Source organism: Nymphalis io, chromosome 20, assembly GCF_905147045.1.
Source record: "Nymphalis io chromosome 20, ilAglIoxx1.1, whole genome shotgun sequence".
NCBI lineage: Eukaryota > Metazoa > Arthropoda > Insecta > Lepidoptera > Nymphalidae > Nymphalis > Nymphalis io.
Genome location: NC_065907.1, coordinates 2,319,125 through 2,328,976, shown reverse-complemented (window position 1 = coordinate 2,328,976; position 9,852 = coordinate 2,319,125). Strand labels below are relative to the sequence as shown.

The 9,852-nt window shown below is 32.5% G+C and overlaps 1 protein-coding gene across 1 annotated transcript; it reads right to left on the bottom strand.

Annotated features, from left to right (window-relative positions):
- Positions 1-3,791: 3,791 nt before the first annotated feature.
- On the bottom strand, positions 3,792-9,631 carry LOC126776493 (UDP-glucosyltransferase 2-like). Its single transcript, XM_050499060.1, has 9 exons — positions 9,614-9,631; positions 8,397-8,552; positions 8,213-8,297; positions 7,443-7,632; positions 7,171-7,368; positions 6,515-6,734; positions 5,738-5,957; positions 5,358-5,577; positions 3,792-4,072 (listed from the first exon to the last, which is right to left on the bottom strand). The coding sequence occupies exons 2-9, from the start codon at positions 8,547-8,549 to the stop codon at positions 3,796-3,798; spliced, it is 1,563 nt and encodes a 520-aa protein (XP_050355017.1). The 5' UTR covers positions 8,550-8,552; positions 9,614-9,631; the 3' UTR covers positions 3,792-3,795.
- Positions 9,632-9,852: the final 221 nt, after the last annotated feature.

Here is a 9,852-nt window from a genome sequence, read left to right as displayed (position 1 = left end):
AATCAATAAGCAACGCTTCAATATTGAATAAAGATTTTTGACGTTGACTTTGATAGACATTGGCGCTGTATAGAATATTAACATTTCCTTACCTTTAGGATGACTAACATACTTTGTCTATAGCTGGCAGTAGAATATCTGATGAATATCTTATTAAAACATGATGGTGGTGTGGAAAAACATCGTGAAGAAACTTGTATGTTTAAACTCTGCCACGTGTACCAAGCAGCATCAGAGCAGCGTGGTGGAGTAAGCTCCAAACAATATCCTCAAAAGTAAGATCATTACTCAGAAGTCAATTTACAGGCTTGCTTTTCATCTTGTTTAATTCAGGAAGGTTATAGGTGTTCTAGAAAGCATATTGAGCTTTTGGTCCTGCGCTCAGATCGTGTCAAATATAATTCACCAATGCCTTTTATGTACAGGATGCATCCTGCTAGTTGATAACCATGTATATCGGATAAAGGCCGCTATAATCAATATCACACCGACATTTAACTAATTTATTTGACTAAGAAACACATCTCGTCCTCGTTGTAAAGTACAACACGGGGAATTACCATACGTTTTCCTTATCCACAAATAAATTTATGACAAATCAAATAGATTTCAGTGATGCATAAACATTGTTAATACGAATATTTCATGATGACAACTCATTAATAAGCAAAAATTGAAAAACAGTATATGTCCATATTATTATTTACACTGACATGAATTAAAGTTGCATCCCCTGCGTAAATATTTACAAGAATGCTTAGTTAAGCATATAAATTGGCGTTTATTTCATCATTATCATTTTTTATCATTTATAATTTAAGCATATATTTTGGACATATAAATTGGCGTTTGTTGTAGTGTTCACTTAATATTTATCTTTCATTTAATGCCCCAATTAAAAGGTTTTTCAAAAATACTCACTTTTATTGGTGATCTTTAATGTAAACATAACCCACATGAAACACTACCCACATGAAGTGGGGGCCTATGTGGGACTCGCTATTTTGGATTACTCTTTAAAATACCAGCGGTACAGTAGCGGTATAGAAATGTCCGCATTTAGCCAACCAGTATAAAACAAAAATTTAAGCTTACAATATATTCTATCGTTTTTTTTTAAATCCAGTCAGATTGGCGACATCTGTGTTTGAATTTGTGAACTTGCTTAATAATTAACATGAACTTTGTTTTTATAAAAGTACCAACAATTTCAGCTAGATGTCGTTTTTAAGAAAAAGAGGGCACCAATAAGGTGGACATCCGACTTTATAAGTCGCGGTAAGCCGTTGTATCGGGAAGACAAGCCATCATGGAAATCCTTGAAGGGTTACGGCTGATACCATGATGATGAAGATCTGAGAAGAAGCGTTGAAATGCGTTGTGAACTTCACAAACATGGTTTTCGTGTATATAAATATAAGACATTTAATTAAATGATCCAAATCATTTATGCTACACAGTTACTTAAGAGAGCTGGTTTTTTTTCGTTGCAGAACAAAACATAAAAGTTTATCATACTATTCCATATTCTATTATCTTTCAAACGAATTGTTAGTTCTGATCAATGAAAAAAACTATAATAACTGTAACGATTTAGTAAATGGAACAAAATACATAATCACGTGGGTGTTGCTATCATATTTAATAGCTACATCTTAAAACCTTATAACTAATATGCACCTAAAATAAATGTTATTCAATCTGAGATTACAATACACACTAGATAACTGAAATAGATGTTTAATCGGCACGATGACGCAAATAAACAAAAACTGAATTGAAATCATTATAAGGTAGAAGTGAATCCTACTATCAGAGATATCAGCGCGTACTATCAAACGAGATAGATGACGAATCAACGTGATTAAGCAAATTACAAAAAAAAAAAAAACAATCGAATCGAGATTATTATAAACAACTGACGTTGCTTTTTATCATATGTAAGCTTTTTGCTATAAAATTGTGCTGTTGAATAAATCGGACAAACTGTATTATGTCCATACATCACATTACTGATTATATATTAAAAAACTCAAGTCAATATTTCAATTCTTTTAAATTTGTTTCTTAAAGAAACGCAGGCGCAAGTTATATATGGCGTGAAAAGATTAGCAACATAAAGATTGTATGGATAATGGCTATCGAAACAACTGAAAGCGAGCTGTATCCTTATCAGTCAAAAAACTGGTGGTAGGGCTTTGTGCAAGCTCGTCTGGGTAGGTACCACCCACTCATTAGATATTCTACCGCGAAACTGCAGTACTTGGTATTGTCGTGTTCCACTTTGAAGGGTAAGTGAGCCAGTGTAATTACAGGCACACGGGACATAACATCTTAGTTTCCAAGGTTGGTGGCGCATTGGCGATGTGGGTGAGGGTTAACATTGCTTACAATGCCAATGTCTATGAGCGTTGGTGACCACTTACCATCAGGTGGCCATATGCTCGTCGGACTTCCTATACTACAAACTAATTTTCTTCGTCACGAATGCTGCAAAGCTTAGTCTACTCGCCATTTATATAAGAATTGAGGGGCCCATCGCAGCTTAGAATCTATAGTCTAGTGATACCAAGAAATTTTGTTGTGTCAATAAGGTCTAACGCTTCGGTATTTAGTATTTCATTAGCTTTTACACGTTTAACATTTGGAGTAATACATTTATATATATATATATATATATATATGTATATATACTTGTTGTATATATGTATGTATATAACAATAGACTATTGACACTGAACCTATGTACTATTTTTGAGAGAGCATTGTTCATGTTTCGAAACGAAATAAGCTTGTCATAATTTGTACTACAAATCTGTTTATTTATGTATACAATGAATGAAGTGCATTATAGATCCGCGGCTTTGCTTTCGCACTTCGAGGCGTTTCCTGTTTGGTGGTTTTAAGTCTAGCGATAGAGCGAGTGAAGAGAGCGTTGCGAGTGTAGAGGACCATATAGTTGACGCAACGCGAAGCGCGGCTAAAGTTCGCGGCCGCGGTTCACACGCGAGTGTAGAACCGGCTTTAAGCACGATAACAAGCTACTATAATGCTTAGTCATTGTGATTCATCAAAATAATATCTCAGTTTTTTTATCTTATTTTGGATATGATGTCATTGGAATAAATTGTCAATAAAGTATCACACATTGAAATATTGTTTATACTAAAATTGTTGCCAGACTTCGTACATATAAAATAAGGACTTATTTTGATCTATTTTCCCATACAGTACAGTGCTTATAAGTCATATAATAATATTATTTAGTATTCATGAGATGGTCTTGTGGTTATAACGCGTGAATCCTAACTGATTATCGCGGGCAAACCGCACTGAATTTTCATGTGCTTAATTTGTGTTGAAAATTCAGTGGTCCTTGCCTGGGCTTGAACCCACGATCATCGGTTAAGATTCACGCGTTATAACCACTAGGCCATCTCGGCTTTTCTGAATGATTTTTTTTTGGATCGTAAATAATATTAACGATAATAATAAATAAAAATCACTTTTTTTCTAGGTAAGCGTGCTACATCCTAGACCGTGTTGTTTTTGCGTCAGGTAAGTCAACGGTCAAACGCTGTCCTATATAAGTTGAAAAAAAAAACTGTCGAAATTATTATTATTTATTGTCATTAAATAAAGCGTATAAATTAAGTTTATTGTAATCACAGAACGCTCCTTAAATTAACTTTGTTCAGTAATTCTTAATTACAATTAATTACATCATACAGTTAAAAATATGTACAATATTTATAAAAGTTAACTAGCAAATTAGCAATGTAATAATAATTTACGTTACTTTTGCTTTTTTTTACTACTAGTCGATCTTTTATTTCTTATTGTACTACAAATATATCTGAATAAATATTTAATAGCGATTATTAAGACTAGCAGAACAATTGCAAGGTCCAAGTAGACCTTTTGATACCAGGGCGTCAGAAATGCAGGAGAGCGTAGATGCAGTGCACCTCCAGTTTTTATAACGTGTTCGACCCAATGAACTAATTCTTTACCAGGATGAGTAGTTCTGTGATGATATATGAAAGATAACTCCTTCACTTTTTTGGTAAAGCTGAAAAATAAATTAAAAATCTTTAATTATGACGAGCCGGTTGGCTTGGTTGGCAGATACTTGCCTTTCACGCCAAAGATTGTGGGTTCGATTCCCACCCAGGAAAGACATTTGTGTGCATGGGTAGGTACCACCCACTCATCAGATATTCTACCGCAAAACAGCAATACTTGATATTGTTGTGTTCCGGTTTGAAGGGTGAGTGAGCCAGTGTAATTACAGGCACAAGGGACATAAATCTTAGGTCCCAAGGTTGGTGGCGCATTGGCTATAAGCGATGGTTGACATTTCTTACAATGCCAATGTCTAAGAGCGTTTGGTGACCACTTACCATCAGGTGGCCCATATGCTCGTCCACCTTCCTATTCTATAAAAAAAAAAAAAATGAACATGTCTGTTTATCCTGAGTCTGGGTGTAATTATCTATATAAGTATGTATTTATAAAAGAAAAGTAGTATATGTAGTATATCAGTTGTCTGGTTTCCATAGCACAAGCTTTGCTTAATTTTGGGATCAGATGGCCGTGTGAATAATGTTCCAGGATATTATTATTATTATTGTTTAGAATTTAAAAATATACAAATGCAACCAACGTGTAGTTCGTTTGGTATCTTTGTTGGGGTTTAACTTGTTTTAATTGTTGACATTGTTTTATTTAAAAAAAAAATCTTTACTTTAAATGAAATTCGGTGCACGCATTAGTAGAAATACTTAACCGGTTTCCAGACAATAATTTCTATAGTCAAGCATTAGATTAATTAAAATTACATATTTTTATTAAGCTTGTATATTGATTGATATTGAACTTGAGAACGCCGATTAAAATCTACCTTTATCAATTTCCTTGTTACGTATAATTATATATATATATATAATAATATCAAACATTTTTGATTGATAAAATGAATCTACTATTCATAAATAATATAAGCCGAGATGTGCCAGTGGTAAGAGCGCGTGAATCTTAACCGATGATCGTGGGTTCAAACCTAGGCAAGTATCACTGAATTTTCATGTGCTTAATTTGTGATTATAATTCATCTCGTGCTTTACGGTGAAGGAAAATATCGTGAGGAAACCTGCATGTATCTAATTTCACTGAAATTCTGCCACATGTGCATTCCACTAACCCGCATTGGAGCAGCGTGGTGGAATAAGCTCTAAAACTTTCTCCTCAAAAAGAGAGAGGACTCCTTAGCCCAGCAGTGGGACATTCACAGGCTATTACTGAGATACATAAATTACATATATGAACTTAAACCAAAGAGTCAATTCCATACTAACCTCGAGTCATTAATCATTTCTTGAATGGCTACTTTTAAATTTTTGGCCATCGAATACGATAAATCTACTTTCTTAGCATAACCTTTTCTCACACCTCTGGCTACATTCACATACTGATCACCGAAAACTGGAATACCGATGGTAGGAACTCCAAAGTGAATTGATTCAGTGGTAGACAGCAGACCACCGTGAGTTATAAACAGAACGCAATTATTGTGAGCTAGAAACAAGTACATTAAATATTATAATACTAAATTAATATATTATATAAAAAAATAAATATTACAATCCTAATAATCAATTAAAAATACACAAATATTATGTAAATATGTTATAACAGTATTTGATTTTTTATTTTTTTATATATTCAATTGTTTCACCTAAAATACTTTGTTGTGGGGCCCATTTCAATATATGAACATTATCTGGTCGGTTGGGCAAATCTTCTTCAAACTTCCACAAGACAGTCTGTTTTAGTTCACCGAACATATTTAGCAATTCTTGTTTCACTTCGATAGGAAAATGTTGACTTCTTAAATTGGATCCCATACTGAAGTAGATAACTCCATGCTTGGCGTTATCCATAAGTTTCCGCAAATCCTACATGAAAAGAGATATGATTAAAAAATATTTTAATTATTGTTAAAACGTAGCCATATCGTGAGAATTGGTAGGCGATATAAGAAACCTTTGAGAAGCTAACTGTCGCATAGTAACCTTTGAGAATCTGTGGTGGTAAGGATTTGTGCAAGCTCGTCTGGGTAGGTACCACCCAATCATCAGATATTCTACCGCAAAACAGCAATACTTGATATTGTTGTGTTCCGGTTTGAAGGGTGAGTGAGCCAGTGTAATTACAGGCATAAGGGACATAAAATCTTAGTTCCCAAGGTTGGTGGCGCATTGGCTATAAGCGATGGTTGACATTTCTTACAATGCCAATGTCTAAGGGCGTTTGGTGACCACTTACCATCAGGTGGCCCATATGCTCGTCCACCTTCCTATTCTATAAAAATAAATAAATAAATAAAGATTGCAAGATTTATTCAAGCTTTGTTTTTAATGTCTCGTGTAAGTTCAGTTGCTTCTTTTTTAAAAATAAATATTATGCCATGAAATTAACACAATTAATTCTATAACAAATTATATTAAGGTACCTCGGACAATGGTTTAACAACAGCATCAATATGGTAGCCTCCAACTGGTATAAAATTTGGTGGCAATCGAGTCGCTACACCCATTGACACATGTGAATTGCTCAAAACCAAGGAAACATTCTGCTTTAACAACTCTAAAGGTGGCATGGTGTAACCTCTAGCTCGTATATGCGGTGCAAGATAGGTTTCGTAAATTTTGTTTTCAATGCCAGATACATACCTTTAAAAAATACATTAAAAATATACACTATTCAGGTAGTTTTTTAAATTATTAGCAATTTTGAATGGTAATTTTACAAGATTAATTTAAATGTAGATTCTACTGAGAAGAACCTACAAGTTACTCTTTTTTGCCACCTAACTTACATATATCATTAAAAAATTTATTTTCATTAATTTCAATTTCATTATAAGTTATCCTCAATAGAAATCAATAATTTTTACTTTATTTTGAACAGTATTAACTGACTAAAATTTTTGAAGTATTTTACACTGTTTACTATACAGTATACGCTAATATTTTACTTTACACTACAGAGAACACCTAATCCAAGAAAAGATGCTGAGTGTGGTAATATAATCCTGGTGTTACAAGTTTTTCTTAAATACTAAAGTAATTTAACTTAATATTTAAAGTATTATATTTTATTACTTACCAGTTTTGAAAAAGTTTTCCCATAATTTGAACACCTAGTTCCGTAATACGCTGTGGAAAAGATAGCGGAGGAACAGTGGCTGACATGATGTTACTAGTGTATGAAGGATTGGGCATTTCATCTACTAATTGTAAGACCATCCAATGGGGTTCAACTGTTGAAAACCAAATAAATGGACAGTTGTATATACCTGCGAACCTGGAATACGATGTCGTCATTTAGTTATTACAACAAACAATAATCATCATATTGTTTTAATAAGGAAACGTTACCCAGCGTATACTTCATTTAACATCCATTCAGCAATAATGACGTCAAATTGTTGGCTTTTATCTGATAAAAGTTCTTGTATTTTTTCATTACTTATCGCTTTTTTACTCATTTCCATGAACATATTCATCGACGTTAGAAACTCATTTTCAATTTCATTGTTCATTATTGATTTTATATTTAACATTTTAGCTAAAAGAAAATCGAAAACGTAAGAATAAAACTTAATCAAATAACATACAATATAATAATATCAATAATGTTTTATGCTACACCAAGCCCTTAAGTTTTGAATGTTGAGTTACAAAATATCTAAACATTTAAGCAGATAAGCTTAAACAGTTAATTGCAGGCTTACGTTAATAACTCTGATTCAATGCGATGTGAAAATAAAGATTTTTACAAATTTATATAAATATCGTTTAACGCTATCTATTTAACTGTAGCTAGCAGTAAGCTCGCTTTAATAGTACACTTAGTGGTTATTAGCAAATATGGGAGATAAAAAACACTAACTTAGATAAGGTTTTCTTTAACTTAATCTGTTTTTGAGAGTCAAATCTTGCAAAAATTGTTAAGCCAGTTCCAATCAACCAATCGTACATTTTTTTTTCGGGTATGCCCACTTGGAAATTATTCCCTACAATTTTGTCCGTTGATATTCAAAAGTTCTGCTTAAACAATTTCCTATGTATTATTGTAAAAGTCTGCAACTTTTATAGTTCCGGTGAATTTTCACATATGGGTAAAAACCATAAAAAGAATTACTTACTTTCCAATTTTACACTGCTACTAACATCTACAATAGTCACTCCGTTTTGAAGTTTGTCAGGAATTATGGATGTTACATAGGTTATCTAAAAAGATAAGGAAATTAAAAATAAATAAGAAACATTAATTAAAACTCGTCATATTTAAAAGAAGTTAAAAGCATTGGAATCTAATTCCATATTCACCTCATGTCCAGCTCGAGATAAGTGATTGACTACTCCTTCAGCTAAAATTGAATGACTCTTGCCTGGCAACGGAAATATAACCAAAATTTTGTATGCATTCGATAAATATACTGAAGAAAGAACAGACACCAAGACCAGCGCCCATTTCGACATTTTCTGTAATCATAAATGTATACACTTTTAGACTTTGTAACAGTGACTATAATTGCAATAAATTCAGTTAAGTAATTTTTTTCTGTTTATCTTTATATTTACGATATTTTTCTATACCGCCGAGGGTGAAAATTAATTAAACACACAGATTTTCGTGTTATAGCCAATTTTTTATCGCTGAAAAAACGAATTTACGCGTTTTTCCTACGTGAAGTGGGGATATGTGAGACCCATCAGCGCCTATTACACCGAAATGCCCATGGAGGGCATCTCCTTGGCGGAATACCTGGGAATCATTACGATATTAACGCATCCGAACGAATGTTTAAAAGCAATTCTAATTTTTAGATAGGTTTTATTTCAATAAAAATATATACAGTAATGTCTGCTTTGAAGACTGAATTACAAACACACAAAAATAATGGTCACCTGCCAGTAAATAAGTTGATAGTTAAGACTCGCTTATTTACTTTATCGAGACATTATGAGCTACTACGATGGTTTAAAATCAACTACTATGGCTTAAAATCAAAATCGCTAAAAACACTACATTAAGATTATTTTACTAGCACTTTAAAATCGTTGTTATAAGAAAACATATCAGCGGTTCTGAATGTAAATTCTATCGTAAAGAACCGGCATGAGACTCGGTAGTTACTCTTTTCCCCCAAATAAATTACACGGGAATTATAATTAAATACGAATTATAATTAAATACAATTATAATATATAAATAAACTATTACGACGGGTCGATCAGATAGATGGCCGTGTGTGAATAATTTTCCCAGTTAACATAACTTGAACTTATTCTTGACAATTTATTGTTATGTTTGTTTGTATAATCGTGCCAATATTATAAAGAACTAATTTTTGTAAGTTAGTTTTTTCCGGTTTCACTAAAAACACTGATCCGATTGTTATGTACGTTTTGTATGATTTAAATATATATATTATTTTATTTGCATATTTAACGCTTTTTATATCTATTTCACGTGATCAAAATAAATAATTTATAATTTTATTGTTTATGTATATTTAATTATAATGTGAAATGCAACTTACATGTAAATTTTAAATCACTTTTACATTAAGGTTAAAAAAAATTCGTGTCACTTATCACAATACCGCTGTTACAATGAATCGGATTGTTCCGAAATGCTGTTTTTATATATTGCCTAAAGCAGTATTTTGTTTTGACGGTGACGGTGTCTCCCTCTAATGAGATAATAACAGTTAAATATTATGTTCAAATTTAAAGCAGATTAAATCTTATCAAGTATTTGTGCTCTTTATAATAAATA

Coding starts and splice junctions, on each gene's coding strand:
- LOC126776493 (XM_050499060.1), bottom strand. CDS start 8,549: ATGTCGAAATGGGCGCTGGTCTTGGTGTCTGTTCTTTCTTCAGTATAT. Junction 5,578..5,737: donor CCCACAACAAAGTATTTTAG/GTGAAACAATTG, acceptor ACTTGTTTCTAG/CTCACAATAATTGCGTTCTG. Junction 4,073..5,357: donor GAAATGATTAATGACTCGAG/GTTAGTATGGAA, acceptor TTTATTTTTCAG/CTTTACCAAAAAAGTGAAGG.